Source organism: Patiria miniata, unplaced genomic scaffold (genome assembly GCF_015706575.1).
Source record: "Patiria miniata isolate m_02_andy unplaced genomic scaffold, ASM1570657v1 HiC_scaffold_3, whole genome shotgun sequence".
NCBI lineage: Eukaryota > Metazoa > Echinodermata > Asteroidea > Valvatida > Asterinidae > Patiria > Patiria miniata.
The window spans coordinates 3,768,767-3,792,754 of NW_024037069.1; the positions used below are offsets into that span (position 1 = coordinate 3,768,767).

At 41.2% G+C, this 23,988-nt stretch overlaps 1 protein-coding gene across 1 annotated transcript in view; it reads right to left on the bottom strand.

Annotated features, from left to right (window-relative positions):
* LOC119738212 overlaps positions 1-15,955 on the bottom strand; it is a 35,201-nt gene extending 19,246 nt beyond the window's left edge. Inside the window, exon 1 of the mRNA XM_038212981.1 lies at positions 15,859-15,955. Within this exon, the coding sequence (XP_038068909.1) occupies positions 15,859-15,955 (97 nt within the window). The remainder of the gene's footprint in view (positions 1-15,858) is intronic.
* Positions 15,956-23,988: the final 8,033 nt, after the last annotated feature.

Sequence of the window (23,988 nt, forward strand, 5' to 3'; positions counted from 1 at the left end):
GTCTGTTAACATCCTGTCTACACATGAATTCATTGAATACAAAGGGGCCTCTCCTCTTAATTAATTTCGTTAATGAATCAAATTATTGGTTATTTCCCAAAATGGGGCATTGATCCAACACAGACTGCGCGCTGGCAGGTGCAGAGCACAACAGCAGGGGAACATAAGCGTCTATACGACAGGTGAAATACAGACCCTGCGTATAATTAATTTGGCTTCGCACGAACACTTTCCTGAAAGAACCTCACAACATGAGTGTCCTTACTTTTTTTTGGGGGGGGGGCTATTTTTGGTCGCCAATGACATGCGGGAACGTGTCTGCGGTTTGTGGGCCACTGGATATAATGCAATCAATAAAGCCCTGTAATAGCTGTATACTTTAATGAGGCAGTAAAAACTCATAACAAAATGACCATTTCCAGCTATAAGGAGCGTCATTTGGATTACTAATATAAATGCACATCAAACAACAGTATTATGTTATTTATATCTGGTAATGAAACAAAGGATTCCTCAAAGGCGCCCTAGGCACTGTAGCTCACAAGCCTGAATAAACCTGTAGAGAGGAGACAATGAGAAATATTTTGGCAAAAAAACCCAAAACACACGGAATTAGGTAGGACCGAAAACCCAATGCACATTGGCCCAGGCGGGATTCGAACCCGGGTCACAGCAGTGGGAAAAAGGAGGAAAGTATAGCTACGCCAACCCGACTCCCCAGTAATGGGCCTTATTTACAAGTCGGCCATATTGAATTGAAAGTTAGGTAAAATCTTTAATTTTGGAACTTGCGAAGAGAAATGAAAGCAAGTAAATTTCTAATAAATTCCAGTCTGCTTCAATGAATAATTTAAAATTTGTAATTAAACATTCCCTATTGTTTAAAGCCATATTTAAAAAAAAATGACAGTAAAATAATGCTGCATTACACCTGCATAAATAGTCTGGCGCCATTACGTTCAACAATTAACAATCAATGAAATACATTCAGGGAACCTCGATAAAAAAGGGCCAACTCTTAAATAAGGCCCATGGTCTAAGGAAGGTCTAAAACAAAATTTGCTTTACTGTTTGCTGGTTATTCCGTGTACCTATGTATCTAACCAAATGAATCCTTGACTGACTCACTGATTGATTACTGACTTGCAGACCGACTGTTAGCCCGGCAGCGCTGTAATACAGAATTGCCCCGCGACGCCAACAAATCGACCAAACTCCAGTAGACCAGATGCATGAGAAGACTTCAAGATAAAAGCCATAAAGAAGCAATTGAATCAGAAATTTCTCAGCTAAAACAATTAAACTTTACAAGACCAAATCACTCCTGAGGCTTTTATAGTAGAAGGGAAAAACAGCAACATCTGAAATGTTGCCATCATGAATGAATGGGCCTCAGCTGAATGTTATTTCAATGATTCCGAGAACCGTCTGGCTTTGCCAGGGCAGGATTAAGTGTTCCGTAGGCCCTATTCCGCACTAGTCCATGTATTTAGACCATGGCGAATGCATGCCATGGTCTATGATATCTGAGCGGATTCGCTGATTAATAAGGCAAGACTCCGCCTCTTGACCTCCTAGACATGGGCGTTGCAAGGAGGGGGGGAGGGGGCGCTTGTCCCCCCCCCCGGAAAAGCCCCCCCCCAAAAAAAAAAAAAAAAGAAAGAAAGAAAAAGAGGCGCGAAGTCATAGTGGTGTAAATTTAATGAGTTGGGGGGGGGCAAAATGTCCCTGCCCCCGGAAAAATATGTTTTTCCCCCCTCTAGAAAAAATCCTGCGACGCCCATGCTCCTAGATTTTGACCAATCAGCGGGCACTTTCTATATCGGGTCTTCGGTCATTCACCCGTTTGCGCGTCATAGACAATGGATAAACAAATGTGTCACGCGCTGTGTATCATGTTACGCGATATCGCGTCCGGCTGTTGTTGTATTACAAAACACTGGATTCGAACTGACCAATCAAATCATTTAGTCTTGACTTGGGAATGAAATGACGTCACGATTTAGTAAAGTCGACTCCGATTGGCTGGCGCGCGGCTTGCATTGTATGTGTTTGTTTAGACATATCAGACGTTATATATATACAGGAGTCTTGCTCCGTGGATATAACGGGTGATACTCAGAATAATTTCGCACTAGGCGCCAGCACAAAATGTCATGTTGATGTTAAGCTGTACTAAGCAAGCCAGTCCAAACTGGTAGCTCTAAAAGCCTGTTGGCACACAGTGGTTTTTTTCGTGGGCCCTCAATTGTTTCATAGGTTCCTGACTTTTTCGTAGGCCCTAGACACAGTGCCTATACTGTGCCTATTGGATAATACGGGCCTGGGTTTTGCCCTGGGGCACGCGGCATTACAGATGTAATGCAATTTTTAACAGCAGAGAAAAGTGTTTGTAATATAACATTACTGCCATAGGTGGCCAGATTCCCCTTGAAAGTAATTTACAGATACGGATAAACAGATCTGACAGTCAGTAATTACATGAGTTCCGGGAGCCGAGACCGGCTATAGAACAAACTAATATAATCAAATGAGCCTCACAGCAGCAACTTCAAGTTTATTTTTTTATAAATACTGGCATGATTGATTAAATGTGAAAATCCTGTGTAGTTATACAGGCTGTTTCAAATGCTGGGGGGGGGGGGACAGTTGGGAGCTGCAACATTTGAGCTGTTCATGAATGCTATACGTCAAGCAAGTCTCGGGGGTATATGTTCGTAGTAATGAAAAGTGACAGAATAAATCGTGCAGAAGAGGCTGTAAATTCTGCCAATTCCCCAAATAAATACCCAGGATATTAAACGGAAAAGGTTAATTTAGAAAGGAATGATACAGGCCATTGCGTTGTAAAGGATTCAAATGCCATCTTGCGATCTTTTGGTGCAGCAAAGGCTTGAGAAATGATGCTGTCAATTGTTCTTGGCATCTAGAATTGATAGCATTATATCGGTACGAGTATCCAATTCAACTCATGATATTTATCAATCCGTCTTCACCCGGGGACAAAAGTGCATGCGTCCCAAGCATCACATACGTTTTAAGAAGAAGACAGAGAAAAAAAAATCAAGCCCTAAAATAAAAATAGTTGTGTCGCATCAATAAAGCCCTCAAGATAAGAAGTAAATTGCTGATAGCTGATAAGGCCTACTTCTCCGTTTAGCCCATCAAAGGCTTTTAGCACTGTCGTTTCGATAGTGCCTGCGCGCTATTTCCGTGAGTGTGGCGCGCTACAGCCACCGTGGAAGAAATCATGATGAATTTTCCCGAGGTACAGAAACACTCTCCTGCTGTCTTATCTTTCTGGTCAATGGTTAACCTTTTCCACTGAAGCATATAGTCTTCTGAAGTAGCGTGTGCAAGGATGCAATAAGAAATTTCTGACAAAGTGGCACAGGAATGAAAGCAAAGATTTTCTGTCTGTCAGATTGGGTAAATATGAGTTGCTCACTTCGTTTCCGTGTGAGACTTAGGCAACGCAGGAATGGAGAATTATTGAGTTGGTGTCATCGCACATGTTGGGAGTGCTCATCCGATTGAAAGAGTCAACATTTTAAGATGGATAAAAAGTTCTCGCATGAAGTGTCCTTTTTGTGGAGTTAAGTGTCCACAGTTGCGCTTGCAAAATTGACCTCTCTATATCGTCAATACAAGTCCACAGGCAGATAAAATAAAATGTTACGTTTAATGCGCCGCACAAAGTAAAGTCGTATCCAGGATTCAAAGTCAACAAAGAGTTTTGAAGTGGTTATCTGGCAATAAGGGAATAATGCGCTTGGCCGGTTTGAAACATGTACGTTTAATACCGGCTAGGAGCCTGGACGCGGATAATTGCCCAAGCCGAATTCCTAAATACCTTTCGGTCAAAAAGTCAAAACAAGTCAAAAAATCACAAATCTCCAAAGATTCGGTTCAACAGATTTACTTCATGTTTTGTAAATCACCCCATGCCATGTCTATGGTATGTGGCTCGCATGTGTCGTGCTTAAAAACTCCTTATATGGAAATTGGCGCGCCTAAACTGGCAGCTGCGCAGAACGCAGTAGTGTTTTACCGGCGGTTTGCAACCACCCACGTGACGGGCTTAGGTTTTAATGAATGGGATTTTCAGATTTTTCTTACTCCATATTTTAGTTTAAATATGTAAGCCTTTACTTACGGTGGTTAATTATAATTTTTCAATACAAACTTGTTGTATCATTTCGGTATCAATTTCGAAAAACAGATAATTAACGAACATTTTGTTGCCTCGTGTTATTTTCCAAAATTACGGTACAGTAGTTCTAAGACATGCAAAACCGTGAAATGCACATTTGGGTAAATAGTCAACTGAGAAAAGGAATCCGTATTTCTACAACACTGTTCTATTCAGTGCATGATATCACCGATAATTTAGGGCAATCATTGGTGAAAAAAACCCTGCTTTTCTTGCACTCTAAATTCTAGGTTATGGTGGTGCAACAATGTGCTTTGAAGTTCTGGGAAATTTAGAGAGGCATTACCGATGTGCTAGTATGAGGATCAGTCCGTTATTTGCCTGGAAAAAGGTCGTATGAGCGAGGAAAAAAATGGTCAAAAGGTCAAATTCAGATTATTCGAATAATCGATAAAGCTTGGAAATATCTGTCATTTGATATACATTATTGTCTCAAGGGGCCACGTCATTCTGACGTAATTAACAGTAAAGAAAAGACGGAAGGAAGATTTTCATTATTTGTGCCCGGCAAAAGGACGTATAAAGTGTAATACTTATGTAACAAAAATGTTGGAAGCGTGTTAACGTCCTACTCAAGTGAGTACGCAAAGCCAATGTTGTTCCCCGCAAAAGGACGTAAGGATTTAACATGCCGCTTAAGCGTGCGTTTAAGGCTTGGGAAGTTCCCGGTAAAAGGTCGTTAGCATAAGAATTGAAATGACTTCACAATTAAGTAATATTTTGACATAAAAATGCACACTATTATTTAAATTATTACGAATGTCATCAGTCAAAACTTCAACCTTATGTGATTTTTAATCACGAAATGGCAGCACAAAAACTTTCAACTCGATTATCTCCAAAAGTGCTTTTTGCGTGGCAAGCTAACGTCTTTTTCCTTGTCACACGTTACCGTGTGAAGAGCCACACTACGAACGTCCGAAATATCTGAGCTACAAATTGTGTGCAAGCCGGTGCGCCAGCCAATCGAAGTTGAGTTTAGAAATTGCGACATCTTTTTCAGCAGACAATATTCGGCCTAAGCTGTTGACTTGCCAATTGGCTGCCGTCTTTTTGATATACCACAACGAGCTACCGAAGACCCGGTAGAAGGCGCCCGTTGAATGTTCAGAATCTGGAGGTCTAGACGCAGTCCTGTTTTGCATGATTGCCGAATCTGCGCGAGCAGCGTATTGACGTGGCCTCACAAAAAAATGTAATTCCGTAATGTTGCCCTATATATGTTTCTCATCCAAAGCAGGTGGTAAGCATAATCTCTTCAAACCGATTCGAATATCATATATTGACACATGCCTTAGTCCAATATCTTAAGTACATAATTATGCCAAAGCGAAAGCGGGAAAAACACAAAATCTAAGCCCTTGGCTCTTGTCGTGTCTTCAAACTCGGGGGAAAAAAGATGTAACAGAAGTTCATCTGCAGATGGCAGGTGGTTTTTCCACTTGTGTACGCCCTGGGAACAAATCGAGGAAGTAGTAGTGCTGTATATGTATTGACAATCTTTGTGAAAGGTTTTCGGTTCCGATGATTAAAAGCTTTGAAGAGCAGACGTCATCGCTGGCGGGTTGAGGGAAGTGAGGGAAGTGCCGAGCGAGGATTTGTCATTCGACGGATTGAATATCTTTCCGCGCATTGGTGTAACACGATGCAAGGAACCGTTGTTCGTGAACTGTTACCAGTGGGCTACATCGATACTCTTATTTCCAAGGATTTCAAATTCCCTTCATACCACCGAAACCAAGGGAAATACGATTCAAAGTGATATTCATCAAATTGAATAGAGTATTTTCTCGACTTTCTTTTTTGTTTGTTACGTATTTCCAGATACATTTTCAGTGATGTTTACTCTAAATCGTCTGTTTCTAAGTTCACTATTCGGAAAATAGAGAATAGGCTGCAGACTGCAGAACGAAAAGGTTCCATTGTGGTTTTGGGGTCTAGCCAGCTTTATCAAACTTAAATATTGGTTTGACATATCGGTTTCTATCATGATTCGCCCATTAATGTTATTTATAATCGGCACTTCTTTTTTCTCAATTTATCAATATAATAATAATAATAATAAAAAAAATCCGTTCATGGATTGCCAAGTATTTCGCATTCGCCTGAATCGAAACAAGCGCGAGTGCACAATAAGCTCTGGCCGTCTTGCATGAAAGTCTTGCATGAAATCTATCAATTAAATGATCCCTGCCAGAGCTTAAAAATACGATGCCGATGGCGCATATGGAATTCCATACTTCAGATATTGCGATAAATACCACGTGACTATGACACGTACTGCACACGTTTTGCCTCCTTTTACCATCTTTTCGTAAACATCTTTCCGAATTGTTACGAACAATTATTTTTGCTTTCTTTGAAAATTAAAATTTGGTAGTTATATTTCATGGGAAACTCAGGGGACTTATGTTGGTCAATTTTTGGGACACACTCACGCAAAATATACGCCATGTGCATCGATTTAAACAAAATCGGTGTTCCGAAAACCGTCAGAAATAGTGTATTTTATGATGACGGCATGGCATTTGGTCAATCAGTCAATTACTCTTAGTCAATTATTTTTGGTCAAATTAGAGGGCTTATTTTGGTCAATTATCGGGGACAGACAGACAGACTAACCGACCGACCGACCACCACGTGACATGCAGAAGCTCCTGCCAGACCCTACAAACTTAAAAGGTATCTAAGGAACACAAACGCACTTATTTCTCTGTTCAGCTATATACCTATCAATCAATTTAAGAATCAACCCGGCCCTTTGTGATCCACCCCCCCCCCCCCCCCCCAGTAGCTCAGTACCCGCCTCGAACCTATACGGACATGCTGCCCTAGACTTGGTCACGACAAGAGACTTCAAACCCCTAAATTTTATTTAGAGTCCTAACTGTTTCTAAAACATGTTTGTCGTAAACGATAACAATTTTGTTTTCCCTATTAGGACGTCCTCTTCAGAAGTAGGTCAAACACATTTGTTCTTGAAGTACTGCCTTAATCTCAACTAGTCATACTTTTGAACCGCAACTTGTCCCAAAGTAAATTGAAAGCAATATTATAAATTGGGGAAAGACATCTGCACACTGACCTTTCTCTCGAGTGTGCTTTCGGCAAATATTAGGACAACTTCAATTTATACTCAAGCAACTTTCTGCCCCGTTTGTTTTTAGAAACCAATTGATTATATAACATCTCTGGCGAGTAACATGCATCGCGGCCTATAAAAAACCCTCGATCTTTCGACTTTAGTCACCACTCTCTCTTGCAAAATTACCCACTTGTTAGCCACAAAACAATCGGTGATAAATCATATTGAAAATGTAACTCGATGGCACTGCAGGAAATGGATGAGTACCCGTCTCCAGACCGGTACTTCAAATCGCGGATGAACGTTCACATTAATTGACTTCATGAACCCATTATATAAAACAATCAACTCCATTTTTTCGGACAGCAGAATAACTGTTTCCTCTGATTGCCTTTATTTATACACCGCACGCGCTTAACCCTATCGGGACAAGGGTATATTTTGGCATTCTCGGGGGATCCTTATTTCAACATGCGACGGTCGATTTTCAAAACAAATTGATGCAATTTTGGTCAGCCAGTAATCTACAATACTTCTGACATAATTTAGTTGCACTGTAGTGCACAAGAGAGCGCTTCTGCCCAGTTTTGGTAAAAACGTATGGCTTTGGCGTAATTTCTGCATGTTTCATTCAAATACCAAATGTTATGATTGCTAGTGTTTTAAATCGGTTGCAATGATAACCATAGACTTCATACAGTGTGCTACAATGTTGACCCTCGATAGAAAATAAATAAATATATATGAATACTCACTCAATTTCATGACGATTGGCCAAAGCGTTCCAGAGCTAAACGGGGTGAGTCAAAGAAAACGAAACCCAAATGTTGGGACCATTGTTTCAAAGTAATTATTAATATAGTAATTTTAAAATCTAGGATATGAAAGCCCAATCATAAGCTTTCTATTAGTACAAGAATTATTCAAATCGCTTATGCATTTTTCAAGTTACGGAATTTTATACCCAACCACCGTTTTAAGGTTCTGTCCACGGATCACAAAAAATTAAGTGTTCTTTCAGCAAAACGAACAGAAATCACATAGGGATGTATGTGAATTGTTTTCGTTTTGCTGAAAGAACACACACCTATTTTGTGATCCGTGGAAAGAACCTTAAAACGGTGGTTGTGTTTAAAATTTTGCAACTTGAAAAGTACATAAGTGTTTTGAATGATTCTTGTACTCAAAGAAAGCTTATGAATTGGGCTTTCATATCCTAGATTTTAAAAGTGCTACATGCAGAACTTCAATACAACAATAGTCCCGACATTTGGGTTTCGTTTTTTTTTTTTTAAATCACCCCGTATTACTCACCCTGTATTATGGTTTAGGCACTAAAGGCCCAGTGAATCTGTGTTAAAGACCAGTGAATACATTTGCTAAAAGCAAATATCAGCGGGGAACCAGTTGGTAGCTATATGAATTATATGGCATCTTGGTGGGTAGCCTATTTTTGCTAAGTTCTTTACCTGGCGCTATTACAAGTTTCTGCTCCTTAAAATATGCCCATGATTTTACTGAAACTGATGTTGAAATTATATTATACAACGTGGAAGTTAACTTTTGTCTTACTTCTTTAACACGTCACGAAGTGTTATAAGTTTACTTGTTAGACGTAGGCTATGTCATTGATGTGATGACAATGCAATATGCTTGCTTCCATAAATACGATTTTAATGGGGATGTCAGGATTCGACCTTAACTTTTTAGTTCACTAGCCAGCCGGGCTACTGAAGCAGACTCTTAACTAGCCCGCGGGCATGTTCACTAGCCTGCATGTTTGTTTTTTTTCTTTTATATTGTCTCATTTTTTATAAACACCAATGTGGCAATGTGCATACATGTAAAACGTGTATAGGGCCTGAAAATTGACCCCTGGTGGTCAGGCCCGGATTACCCAGCACTGTGCCTGGGGCCTACGAAAAAAATGGGGGTCTACGAAAAATTTGGGGGCCTACGAAAACTTGGGGGAGGGCCTACGAAAATACCGCAGTGTGCCATAACTGACGCTGTACACCATGTATGCATTGGCCCTACGTTTAAAATGTACGTGTAAAGTCTGTCGTTCTGAAGCACGATGCCAACCAGGGCGTCGATCGGTGGGGAACGGGGGGACTGATGTCGTCCTCCAACGTTTTTCGTCCCTGAATAAAAATACGTAGCCTACATTTGATTCTATAGTTCAGAACAGCTGATTTAATTACTCCAAACTCGAAAAAGATGTTTAAATGATGATCTTGTGCTAAAACTTTGGCAGTCGTAAAAATTGCCTCAGATCGCACCACAGGGCGCCTAGAATTCTTTTTTTTTTCAAATAGGGACAGGGACATTTTCCGGTTCTTATTACATGATTTTCGTAGTGTATCCAATTTCAGGCGTTGATTACTCCTAACATGGTTTTGGGGGACATTCCTCATTTTGCCACATTAGGTCACAAATGTGCCCCCTCGAGATGAAAATAAAACAGCCCTCAAACGGACATGAAAGCATTAGGATCGCGTTTAAAAATAATCTCCTCTCTTAAAATGCAAAAGTGCCCCCCCTCAAAAACACAAATACCCCTCGCGAATTAACAAGATTGTGAACCTTCTCGAGATGGAAAACAGTCCCACGAAAACACGAATGACCCCTCTCGCAATACAACAATTTGTGCCCCTCTCAAAATGGAAAACTGGCCTCGTTGGCTCCGTGCGCCGTCATCAGGGGTGTAATTCCCGGGGTGGGGGTGGGGTGGGGGTATATATACCCCCCACACTTTTTGACCGCCGGGATGGGCTATTGAATCATCTCCCACTTTTTGTGATGAGAAAAAAATGAGGATTTTGAGGTATTTTCCGAACGTCCCAGCAACTAAAATGTATTCAATAGCACTGGAAAGAGGAAAAACAAAGTACAAAAGCTTTTTGAAAATGTAAGTGTGAGTATACATTATTGATAAAGAGCGTCCCAGTATAATGTGGTGTCCAGCCCCACCCCCCCCCCCTCCGCCTCTCGTCCACGGCCGGGCAATTTCGGGCGTTTCATGTGCCACCAAGAGTTTGCCACGGAGAGTTCATTTTTCCTAGTGCATTGTGGGAGATGGTCGGCAAATTTGCAGCGCGGGACATTTGAAATTGTTATTTTTTTCCGGTCAGTAGTTTCGTAAGCGAATGTTTTGAGTATAAATTTGGCTTTTTCTTTTCTTTGTATCAATATGGTGTTTTAGTAAGGCGGCAGAACGCTATACCCGAATTTTTAACCACTTAGCTAAAGTTGTTTAATGACACTCATTCAAATGGGCTTTGTTTTGTCGACCGTAATTTGAAAAACTGACTCTCCATTGCAAACTCTTGGTGGCGCACTGCATTGTGAATCGCCCGAATTTTATGATTTTGCTAGAATTTCTCTCAATCATAGCGACATGCCAGTGCCGGCCGAAAGACGCGCGACGCGAAACAATAATTGATGAGACAGAATAAGGACGAGCTTGGTAAGGTTAATTGCTCGTAGTGACTCTGAATAGTCAACTGCTCGGTACATAAGAATGATTGTAGAAAAGAGTTACGTAACAGCATTCATGTATATAGCACGATGCTGATGCATCTTTCGTGCAGCTATGAAACACAAAGTAACTCTCCCACTGCGGAAGTATTAAATGATTAAGTTTAAACGCAAAGAGAATAGCACCTACTGAAACAGCCTAGTTGTTAAGCTGTCTGACAGTGAACCCAGGGGTTAGGGGTTCGAACCCGCTTGGTGTCATTTTTTTGGTTTGCGATGCCCGCGGTCTGTCATTTAAGAGTATTAATTTCCCGTCGTCATTTACCAACAGCAGTTAGCTCGGTCGGTCGGTAAGCTGACTCACAAGTTGGGACTGTCTGCGAAGTCCAGGTTGGCATCTGCGTATAGGTACGGGGTTCTTTTGCTGACTCGGCAGCAAGGCTTAGGGTGCCACCTCGTTTCCTCCCTTTATGGTGCCTGACTCTCGAGTTACATGGATGGACAGGGAAGGAGGTGTGGTGGGCCGGGTACCGAGTCCCAGAAGAGTTCTATATGGAAGTCGGTAAGGGGCTCATTGAGTTAGGGTCATAAGTCCGACTCCTGAAGACTTGGCCATCGCCACATAACTTTTTGTTTTATTTTCTTTCTTTTCTATCGGAGGACAATTGAAAGAATGATTAATTTGTTGTATTGAGAGCTTGAACTGTAATCGTTCGAAATTAATTTTAAAATTGATCGAAAATACAAAATTCAATCCAGCTATGATGTTTTTTATTTCATTGTCGCAAAACTGCATGTACATGCTCAGTACCTTAGCGCATACCTTGTTCAGGCCTGTTCCTTGATCCCAGACTGCAGGGGGGTTCTTTAAATCCTAAAGTGGAAAGTTTTATGTTTTTTTTATATTTTTATATGCACAGCTGCAGCTGTCAACTCTCGTATAAGCGACTTCGCGCGGCAGCTTGTGCCGACATGACAGAATATGTACAATTTGTTGACATGGGTTTCAGAACCGGATTTTAGCTTTGCGGAGTTTTGAGCAGTGGTGTTTATTATTTACATTCTCCACTTTGTTCTTAATCACTCTTCCTTTCCCCTTTCTTCTCCATTCTTCGGAACACTGGTGCCTAGGGCCTACGAAACACTTAATCCGGGCCTGCTGGTGACGCTTCAGGGCCCCTCGAAAATAATAATTAATGTTTAAAAGTCAGAGTTTTGAAAATTAGTTTGGTATATTGATTTCTTAAAAAAATCACCCGCGGAATTTTATGGAAACTGAAAAATCGCATGATGAGAAAGTAGAAATATCCTGCAAAAAAATGGACCTGTCACTTCCAAAAACTTCCGTGTGGACTCGTGGAACTCGATCACTCTTTAAGCATGAATAATCATGGAATTATTTTGTGGCAGACAATTTTTTTTGTACAAACTTGAAGGATTTATTTTTTATTTACAAACAAATCTCAAATGACCGTTGATAAGAACTGTATTAAAACGTGATCCAAACGAAATCTAGAATCCATCAGATGTAGGTAGGTATTAAAATCTTCGCGTCGTTATCATTTTCGTTCTCACGCAAGTACGCGATGTGAAAACAGACGTGATCGAACAAGGAGACCTAGCTACAAAAATAGGTCGTAGGTAAAATTCGCTTTTGCCCATTTCCAACTGATTTCTCATCTATTCTGAGGCAATTTTGTCGGTGTTGTTAATAAACAGATCTTATAACTTAACCCGTTAAAACAGTTGATAAAATTGTTCACAATTTGATAGGTGTGATTTCTGAATTTTATGATTTATTTCTTCCTGTCCTTTCATCTTTGCCGTATCCCAATAATTTTGGACTAGCCAGCCAGGCTACTTAAGGAATAGTTTGACTAGCCCGCCGCTGTTTTGACTAGCATTTGGCTAGCGGGCTACCGCTAATTTTCGAACCCTGGATGTATGGGAGGGGGGTTACACCTTCGGCCGCACAAAAAACATAGTGAACTCATGCACAACATAGTACACATGACGTCAACCTCCCATCCCCTCCCGAGCCCAGAACCCCTCCCCCCTTCGGCTGCAAAAAGAAATAGTGAATTCATGTACAAAATAGTGCACATGACGTCAACCCCCACCCCCCTCCCGAGCCCAGCCCCCCCACCTTCGGCTGCAAAAAACATAGTGAATTCATGCACAAAATAGTGCACATGACGTCAAGCCCCCCACCCCCCTCCCGAGCCGAGCCCCCCCCCCCTTCGGCTGCAAAAAAACATAGTGAATTCAAGCACAAAATAGTACACATGACGTCAACCCCCACCCCCCTCCCGAGCCCAGCCCCCCCCCCCCACCTTCGGCTGCAAAAAACATAGTGAATTCATGCACAAAATAGTGCACATGACGTCAAGCCCCCCACCCCCCTCCCTAGCCCAGCCCCCCCCCCCGCCCCCCCCCCGCCCCCCCCCCCCCCCCCCACCATGAGCCAAAGTTGAATCCGCCCCTCTACCTCATTGGGTATTGAAGGCGGTTCGTGTCTTCCTGTCGTCAAGGGACTGTCATTTTGGATGTTATGTTATTAAAAGCCAACGTTGTTAAAATCCGAATATTATGAAAACTAAATCGTTCGCCTGTTTTGTTTATGGGATAATGCGTGAGGTAAGTTGAGGTATATGACAACATCAGTGCAGATTATTATTAAAAAAGTGAACATATTAATTAAGGCATCTTCTTTGCCAAGTTATGATTGAACGGTACAGCAAAATGTTTTTCATTGTGGCACCCTCAATCATCATTCGTTGTCACTGCACAGGTAACTAATCATGTAATAATAGACACAATGGCTGCATAGTGTATCAGTGTATAGTTTGTGACAATAGTACGTATACATCACATAAGGGCAGATCGGGGGGGGGGGGGCAATTGGGCCTCTCTCCCCCCCCCCCCAAAAAAAAAACAAGCCGTAATTTTTGGACCCCCCAAAAATGGTGTTCTGGATACGCCCTTGACAACCTAAAACTTGGAGATCGTATACACATGTCTATTTATTTTGTTTGGTTTGACGCATCCGTTTATAATCTTACCGGATCTTACACATGTCTTCTTAATTTAAGAGAATCTGCCACCTGTCCTTGTCAAAGAACTACTTATTGATGGGCATTTGAGATAAGCAGATATTTCCTCTAGCTTAATCCCGTAACTGTCATCGACGTCTATTTCATGGGGGATTAGACGAAGCTTTCTGATTTTCCACTACGATTTTCTTAGAAATCTATGAGCAGGTGAGTTTAGCCATCCCCGTTATTACAACATATACACACTTGATCTCCGTATAATTCCCGCATTCGATGGGGCGCACAAGTTACATTTTTATTCAAGTGAAAGCGGTGTGTTTTTGTCATTTCAAGATGTCTCTGATTCTCTCAAGATATCTCCATGCATTATTGTTACAAGATACCCTTGATCATTTTGACAAATGAAACGCCCTGGAATGTTTTTTTTTAGACATGTTTGGAATCTATTTCAAATTTATCTCGAAATCCATTTCAAGATATCTCTAAACGTATTTCAGGATCTCTCTAAATGCTTTAAGACATATCTTGAATTGCATCTAGAGATATAGATAGGCCTAGCTCTAACATTTAAGACACTGTTGATGTGAAAAAAAGTGTCACTTATGATCGCCAAAAGTTTCTTTTCCTCATCAATACGATGTGTTTCGTGCAGAGCAACATGTTTAAAACTCGTCTCTCCTGTTTTATTGGTTTAGAAAAAAATAATGGTATTCTCAGATTCACTCCTCGATTACTGTTTCCGTTGAGATTGGACTGTGTGCTGTAATCTGAATTGCCTCAGAAAATATACTACAGTTTTGGAATGAATTATAAAAAAAAATGTAATGCAAATACCTGGTCCCCCCCCCCCCCAAAAAAAATTATACCAAAATATTAGGTCCAGTAGTTTTGCTGCAGAGCCTAATTTTGTGAGGCACACTTCTTTCAAGTGGGTAAAACAATCACTCTATCAATTGCAACGCATGTCAAATTCCTGGGTGAGATTTAGTAATTCATCAGTTAATGGCCCCTGTACCTTGCTTCGCAAAATAGGCTCTAGAACAAAAACTGCTGGACCGAATCGGGGGATCTTGGTTTCATTTTTTTTCCTAAAAAGATTCTCCATGCATGTGTTTGAGTCCGGTAGTTGAAGTATGCCATTCCGTTTTTTTTTTTACTTCCCTTTACTCTTCGTGTCAACAATTTCAAAGCATGTTCCAATAAATTATTCCCCCGTTCACCTGGCGACGAGATCACTCGGAAGCCGATATATCAGCACACATTCGGTTGTTTACCCTCACAGGTACCCATTCGGACTCATGGGTGGAGAGAGGCAATTGTGGTTAAGTGTCTTGCCCAAGGGCACAGACGTCATGCATGTTCATGACAGGGTTGGAACCCACTACCATCGAACATGAGTCAAACACCGTAATGTGTGGACTGTGGTATCTATATAATTCTACAACATCGTCTCTCCTGTAAAGCTAATTCTCAATTAGGTCGAACATTTGGAACTCTTTGCAGTTACCAACGAAACCCTGTGCTGAATGTTACTGTTGTAATACAAAGCACCTTGCTAACGTAACTCGACCAAGATATATCCTAGATACATGCGTTCAACCAAAATTCCCACAGAGGTTCAAAATCAGCTCATCATGCATACCCAACGGCGGATCCGGGGGAGGGGCGCAAAGGGGGCCACCCCCACCACCACCACCACCACCACAGCAACCCCCCCCCCCTCCCAAAAAGAACCAATTTTTAATGTTTCTTTTTTTTTTTATTTAACGTCACAAAAAAGGCAGCCATGCGTACACCAGTAAAAAAACTCAACAAAAGCAGTACATTTGCACCCCTGCACTTTTTCGGGAACAATAGTTGTTTTGCCTCCCCCCCCCTCCCAACAAGAAAAACGTGTTCTGGATCCAGCCTTGACATTCATACCTCGAATCGACAGCGGAATTCTGACACTTCCTCTACAAATGCTTAACACACGTTTTTGTGACCAAAAAAATGTAAAATGGGAAAACTTCATCGTAGCAACTTACCTGCTCCAACGCCGCCAACGCTCCACATTCCAACAACAGAACACACTAGAAAAATAGCACAGGAGCTGTACAGACGACATCCAACGTACGTCGTCATTTTTAACAGACGACAAGAATACGCTTCCGCAAAATCAAGAATATAGCTGGAAAACGCGTAGGGAAACAACCCAGTGGAGTATTCGAGAGGGACTAATAACAAGAAACGAATGTCCCCTTTATATACGTGTACTTTGTGTATCACTGCGCCCCGTGAAAACATAGTCCTCATTGAAAATAAAATTAGCTCATGGGTACATTCGCACAGGATCAAAGCTATTATTTAACGTTCATCACTTTTGTGCCATAAGAGGGCGCTGTTATCGAGGGCGAATCATTTCGCTCGCACGATCGGTGTAAATTAAAAACGTTCTTTCGCATGACTGTAAATAATTGAAATGGTCTGCGTTTCGTGCAAATAACGACTTATCAAACTGAAATGGACGGTTATGGTTTCCACGACACGTCCTTTTTCAATTAATTTCGGCGGCGAAGACATTTTCTTAACTTGTTTTCAAAATAGTCTTTGGAGAGGTCTAATGAGGGGGCATTTTTTTTGGGTGGGGTGGATACGTCTATGGGTATCTCAGTTCATTCGACCAATAATGTAGGTTACAGCACTTTTTCTTTGAATAGTTGTTATTTTACTAATGATTAATTCATTGAGTGTGTAGCAGCTAGTTTGATCGATGTTGGAGCCCACGCACGCGAACGTGTCCAATCTAATAGACATGGCTGTGTTCTCTGGTTGATGATGACATTTCTAAAAACTGGTTGATTTTATTTTACAAAAGCAAAATCATACAATTTCAATGTGTGACAACTAATGTTGTTAAAAGAGAGTGGCTGACGTGTCCACAGGCAAGGTAGTTTACCGCAATATCTCTGCAGTTGGCAAAGGGTTAGGCTATTACTTGCGCCTCGGGAACTTTTCTGTAATTTCCTGGGAATAAGCCTACAGTGCACTATGGGAAATTGAGACGGGCCCATTTTGCTGATAGATTTAGTGGTCTTTGTCGTCTCCTTCGATGACGTCATTTGTCTAATGCTTAGCAAAATATGACTGGTCACCACGACATGTCGGATATTACCATTTTGCAAAACAGTGGCAGGGGCGGATCCAGGAATGTTTGTAGGGGGGGGTTCAGGACCGTCAGATTTTGTTATGTCCAATTGTTGCGGACAGGCATAATGTCAATATTACATAGTTTGTGTCTGAGCAGGGGGGGGGGGGGGCTCTGGATCCGCGCCTAAGTGGGGCAAAACCAACATTTTAAGGGGTCGTTTTTTTAAGTGAATTAGTTCATTCTGTGTGTCCAGTTCTCTTTCCCATGTTGATAATGTTCTATGAAATATCTTTAAAACCTACTACTTTCATCCGGCTTTACTAGTCGGATGTTCATTTTTTTAGTGACATTTTCTCAAAAATTACTTGTACAATTTCAATTTAGTTCGCGATTAAGTTATGCATGAACTCAGTACAAGCCCGGGTTAAGTGTTTCGTAGGTCCTATAGCACCATGTGTTCCGTAGGCCCTACTCTCCACCCTAGGCAACGGCACAAAATCCATGTTATTAAAGTACACTGTACACATCAAGCCAGGGCAAACTGGTATAGGTCCTATAGCTCTAAAGGCATGTCGACACCAAGACCGTCAGTAGCTTCTCAAAAGTGGGGATACATAACATTATGTATCTTGATCAGAACTAATATGAGTGGAAAGCCTAACGGCTCTTGATTCGGGGCCCGCATGAGGGCCCAGAAAAAACACGTAGATACTGGATGCTCTGTGGTGCGGTCTGGGGGCAATTTCTGACCAGTTTATCCAAAAGATCACCTTTTTAAACATCATTTTCGAGTTTGGAGTCATTGTATTATCTATTCTGTGCTATATAATTAAATTTAGGACACAATTGTTTGTTCGGGGACGAAATCAGTGGAAGGGGGTGGGAAACGACATGTCCCCCGTCCGCTCATCGATCGACGCCCATGGTTGGCACCGTGCTTCAGAACGACAGACTTACACGTACATTTTATATGGCCTATACACGTATGCCTATACATGCTGTACAGCGTCAGTTGGTGAAGTGGAAAATTTCGAGAGACACCCTTCAACTTTTTTTAAAAAGTAACTGTGCTCTGTGGGTGGGTGTGTAGTGCAGGGTAGACCTATTTAAGTGTTTTATTGCACCCTGCAGTATTTTTTTCGTACTGCCACTGAAGTCTCGTAGTAGGCCCTAGGCACAGTGCTTCTATTGGATAATCTGGGCCTGTAATTTTGCCTGAAATGTATTAAGCTGCATTTATCGTGGAACTGCTAAAGGTGCCGGACCAGGTTAGACATTGTTGGAAACTTGTCATAGAAATAAGAGCTACCGATATCAGAGAGTTCCTCCTAAATACCTTATAACCGTTGGAGAAATAGATAGACTGTGTGGATGTAATCGCGTAAGATTAGCGTTCTCATGTACACATTTTTTGCAGATTCGCTGACCTATTATGCTTCCATTTTGTTTTAATTTACAAATTGATAATTTTATTGAATCTTGTTGCCGATTGTATTTTAGGCAAGTGCGGAGACTGTATTTTGCTTCTTTTCTGAAAAGGGGTAAAAATGTATTTTGTGAATACTTGCAAGTATTTGAACAAAACAGTGAATATAACAAAAAGTTATGTGCTAGCCAAGCATTCAGGGATCGGTCTGAGCCATAACAATGCCCCAGCCAATCCCTTAGGGCTCTTCCGGGTTCTCGGCGTTCCTGGCCAATACACACTTCCTTCCCTATCCATCCATGTAACCCCGGAGGGCCAGGCACCATGTAAAAGCAAAGAGCTAAGGGAGGAACAGGGCGGCACCCTAAGCCCTGATCCTCCGAGTGGACCACATGCCCTGAATCTGTACGAAGGCGCCAACCTGGAATTCGTGGACAGTCCCAGCAGCAGTGCTTACCGATTAAGCTAAGGTACTGTTGGTGTTTTAGGACGGTAAATTAAATCCTTTATAGAAAGTGTCGAACAGCGCGTGTTGAAAACTAAAATGACACATGCGGGATCGAACCCGCGTTCCTCCAACCGTGGGTCAGCAATTTAACCACTAGGCTATTTCACTAGTTGCAGAATACGTTTGAATTCAAAACCTAAGAAGCATTCCTTGTGTTCTTAAGCTCGGGCGTTGAATTGGTTTCAATTATTGACGGGTTATTTTGTCCTTTCCGGTGTAGCGCTCGATGGAGCCTATAGTTGCGATCTGTTGCGTAACGTATTTTGTGTGTGTGTTTTTAAACGCCCATTCCCTAATTCTTCGCTCTCGATTTCTTTGAATTAGGCAAACTGCCCCCCCCCCCGCCAATGCGGGCCTCAGTCACTACGTTCCAATTTCAGCTCAATAAGCTTCACGTACAACAGGCTCGGATGAAGTGTTTCATAGGCTCCATAATTATATAGGCACCAGTGTTCCGTAGGCACTAGTACTATTACTGTGCCCGGCACTGGCACCAAATTCATGTTGATGCTATTAAAGTATACAAAGCAGTGCAAATGTCGTCAATCGCCTCTCAAAATTGGGAGTTTCTACACATGTGAATCTTGATTAGAACTAATGTGAGTGCGAAGCCTAACGGCGTGGGGTTCGGGGCCCGCTTAACCCTTTTAATAACCCCGGGTTATTTGACCATTACATCTCTCAGCCCCGCCCCCCCCCCCCCCCCCCAAGGTCGCGGCCATCAAGTGACGAAAAATTTTGAAACTCCGCACATACATAGAAAAACTCATCATGAACCCACCAAAGAAATTTCATGACTATAGGTCAAAGGGTTTTGGAATTATGGCTAATTAATTATTATGTACGAACGGCGCGTAGCGCCGGAAAATTTTTCGCTGCGCGGCAACCCGATCTTTATGTTTTTTTGTATCAAAAGATGCATCATTAACCATCATTTTCGAGTTTGGGGTGACAGAAGCAGCTACTCTGAGCTATAGAATCACACGTAGGCTACATTGTTTTATTCGAAAAAAACTCGGGAGGAACGGCATGTGTCCCGCCCCCACGGACGTACGTCCATGGTTGGCAATGAGCTTCAATGAGCTTCAAAAACGCGGACAGACATTACACGTTAATTTTATACGTGGAACCTGTACACATTGTATGCACACGCATACAACGTCAGTTGGTGAAATCAGAAATTCTGAGAGAGACCAAACAAAATCCTATATTTACACCGTGTCTGGCTGTGTGGGTGTTTTATGCCACACTGAACAATGTTCCCCCGCCGCTGAACATAACTGGAAATATTCCTTTCTTCACCGAATTATGCACCGAACATTTATAAATTATTGAATAGGAGCAGCATTCATTGCCTAACACTTTGTTGGAGCACCAAATATCGATTTAAGCTGTTATTAGGTTAGGTAGACCTAACCCATTATCGGGAGCATAATTATATTATACGGAGGTCAGTTAGTATCATTATGAAAAAAACAACAATTCAGTGTGGGATTAAAGGATGGGGGTATAATTAACCATTATTTGGTCTATAGCGTACGGTCGCACGCACGTATAAGAACCCTCATTTCATTAACTTTATAAGTAGGCCTATCTCAACACTAAATGAGGGAAAACAGTTGGAAATATCTAAGCACTTTAAGGGGAGCTAGGGAGAGAAAAGAATAGAAATAAAATTAACGTAAATGAAAATCGTGTTCAACATTTCACTGAAAAGCTTGAAATAGGTATACGGGAGAGCCAGCCCACCATGGGCGTCGCCAGGATTTTTTTCTAGAGGGGGGCAAAACATAATTTTCCCAAACAATTCTTGTATTTCTCGACATATTCTCGATTAATCAGTTTTAGAGGGGGGCAGGGACATTTGCCCCAACCCATTACATTTACACCACTATGACTTTGCGCCTCTTTTTCTTTTCGTTTTTTTCTCTCTCTTTTTTGGGGTGCTTTTCCAGGGGGGGGGGGGGGGGGGGGGGGCAAGCGCCCCCTTGCTCCCCCCCCCTCCCCTCGCGACGCCCATGCAGCCCACCCGCCTGCAGCCTCATGCCCCTCCCACCCCACCCCCATCCCCGTTTGGTCCTTGCTCAGAATGTGGAAGGAAAAATTGTATCTGAATCACGACAAAATGTCATGTAACGATGACCTTCAAGAAAGTTACACCATCATATTTGCCTCAAGATGAGCCACAATTTACTTCGATATGCCGGACAGTGACAATCAATTCAAGTAAGCTCTATTTCGCCCCGCTATTTTCGAGTTTCACACCAAATATAGGTTTTGATTTTAAAGTATGTTTTTTTTTCTTGCAATACACATTCAGTTCTTTACTTTTGAATGAGAAATCGAGAAAAAAAAACCCGCGTTAATAATTTACATGTGGAATTTGAACTACTACAACAATCATTCAAGCATTTTTGTCTGTTACGGGCGCAAAAAGATAACCCAAAAAACTCAGCGTATTCTCAACGGGATGAAAACGTCCAAAATAGAACAGAACAAAAGCGGTTTTTTTCTTCCTTTTAATAATACAAATATTAAACTTCATTGCGGGAGAAAATTGAATAGGCCCTGTTGAAGAAGCAGGGTACATAAACCTTAGGTTTCATTAAACCGTCTAAAAATGTCATCACGGTCCTATTATAAGAAAATAGGACTTACCGGTTTTCAATCAACTTCATTATATAGCTTTCAATTTTCCAAAACGCTCAATTGAAACAAAGGCGCACGTTTATTGCACCCCATCTTAGACTGTTTACTCAGGTGCAACCCAAAATTCAGTTTTAGGTTTTTTGCGTCCGATTAAAAAAAAAAGGGTTATCAGGTAAGAAGGAGAAGGAATGATCTATCACTTCCTGTTAATATTTTTCTTTTCTGATTTTTTTCTCTCGTTTTTGAGGTCCTTATACCTAGGCATTGCAGTTCTTTATACTGTAGGCCTAATAAGCTATAAACGGTTTAATATGCTAGGGCTATAAAGCTAATGTTTGGTCGGCCCTATTTCTATTACGTTTAGCTTTTGTATTGATAATGTCTTTTATTTGTAAATATACATGACGGTCTATATTTCGGTGTAGCCAACGTAGTGTTGCGAATGTGAAGTTTAAAGTGCTCATGCAATTTTTTTTTTTTAAATACAATCCTCATAATGCAGTTTTGTGTCCAATTTAACATTATTTTCAATTTCGTTTTGTCATTTGCAAGGGTATTTTTTGCCTTTTTTGTTTTTATGCTAATGCAAACTGAACAAAACTGTGATGTCATTTCGGACAAATTAAATGCTTCAATGTTCCAGCTATTTTAGCAAAAAAGTTGCTAGAATTTGGGATATTTTGCTGTGACGTAGATTTTCTTTTCTTTTGTATTCGTTGTTGAGTCAGTACTCAGGCAGTAATTAAGGCAATGAATTCTCATAACATTTTTTTTCAATGAGCAAATTTTGGGTTAATAGAGCTTGAACATTCCCCTAAACTGAACAGTGCCTTCCTGAAATGACGTCAAGGCAACAGCACCCGCAGTTGTCCAAAAATGCATGGAACATTTTAAATGTTTCAAGAAGTACACTTTTCAATCAAATTAACCAAAACGGGACGTCAAACAGTTTTCATACGTTAATTGTAAGAGGAGTAGAAAGCTGCACAAAACTGTGACTTGAAAAATCACATTATGAATACGCGAAGTGACCGAGTTTATTGAATTGAAGTTTAGAGAAATATATATTTAGCCGGAAACAAATTACACTTCATTTTCGCTGTCCTTATACCGCGAACAGAATTTATATAATTAGTATAGCTAATAGCTTTTTACAAATAATAGATAAGCTTTGTGCTTATATCCGGAGTGAGTCTTGGTTGATGCGGCGCGGGAATAATTCACTTGTGTTAGTGCATGCAGCCGTGTGCACTGCAACGACTGAACCCTTTGGAAAGTTGAAGGTTTATATCTATCAATTTTTTTGTTATGTCCTTCGGAAAAATCTATGCCTCCCTTTTCAGTTTGACTACAATCCATAATAAGACTTTCGACACCATTAGCACAGCCAAGCACACAAACGACCCGCTTTGATGTGCAGCACTTTCCGTGCCATTTGCCACGAGGGGACGTGTCGGCGCATGTGGCAGTCTGCGATCCGTTTCTTGCGACTCGCTCTCCAAATTGAATAGCAACTAGGATTTGGTATTTTCTTGCCGCTGGCCAAAATACAGATAAAGGGATCTGAGTTCCATGCATATTGATAAGTGAAGTAGAGAGACTTTACAGTCGGGTCGTGGATGGAGATATTAGTCTTATACTGTGCCGTAATGATGACTTTCATCCTTGCTAAATGATGTTCATCTGAGATTTGCCATACGGGATTATGCACAAACTCTCGCTCCACGCATCAGACGAAATGGGCTGCCCTGGGCAAATGCACAGTTTTGCAAGCAACTAGATCTCAATTATCATTATACAGGGCGGTGCAAAAAGAAGGAAACTCACTTTAATTTTGACAGCAATTTCACCCACTTGTTGAGCATATTTCAAACAGTCCATTTAATGATATCAAAATATTGATCATTAAACATATGTGACGAAAAAAAGTGATTGCAATTGCATATTTTGTGTCTGAAATGGTATAGTTTGAAAATGTCGTGTGCCAAACCTGTTTGTAATTGTCTACGGACGGCTTTATTCCATCCGCTTGACTAAGTTCCGGAGCTTGCCGACAAAAAAAACAGTGATTTTGGTGACCTGTATTCAAATTAGCATAATCAACTATTTTTTACGATTTTTAAAAGATTTTTGTTCAACACGTATAGTTGAGGAGATAATTCACTACATTAACAAACAAAAATAAGTTAAGTAGGCCTATATAAGTAGGTTAAAATTCCTGTTAAAGTGGGTTTCGTTCTTATCGCACCACCCCGCTGTATGATACACGCAATCGTGTTTTGGGAATTTATTTAGGCACACAGTTCATGAATTCTTTAAGAGAGGTAAAATTGAATTTAAAGAAGTACCATTGGTTTTCCACTGTGCCTTGCCGAAAGTGTTCTAAAATTGACTTCGATCGATCACTAAATTCTGCCCAACCGATTCGAACGCTACGTACGGTC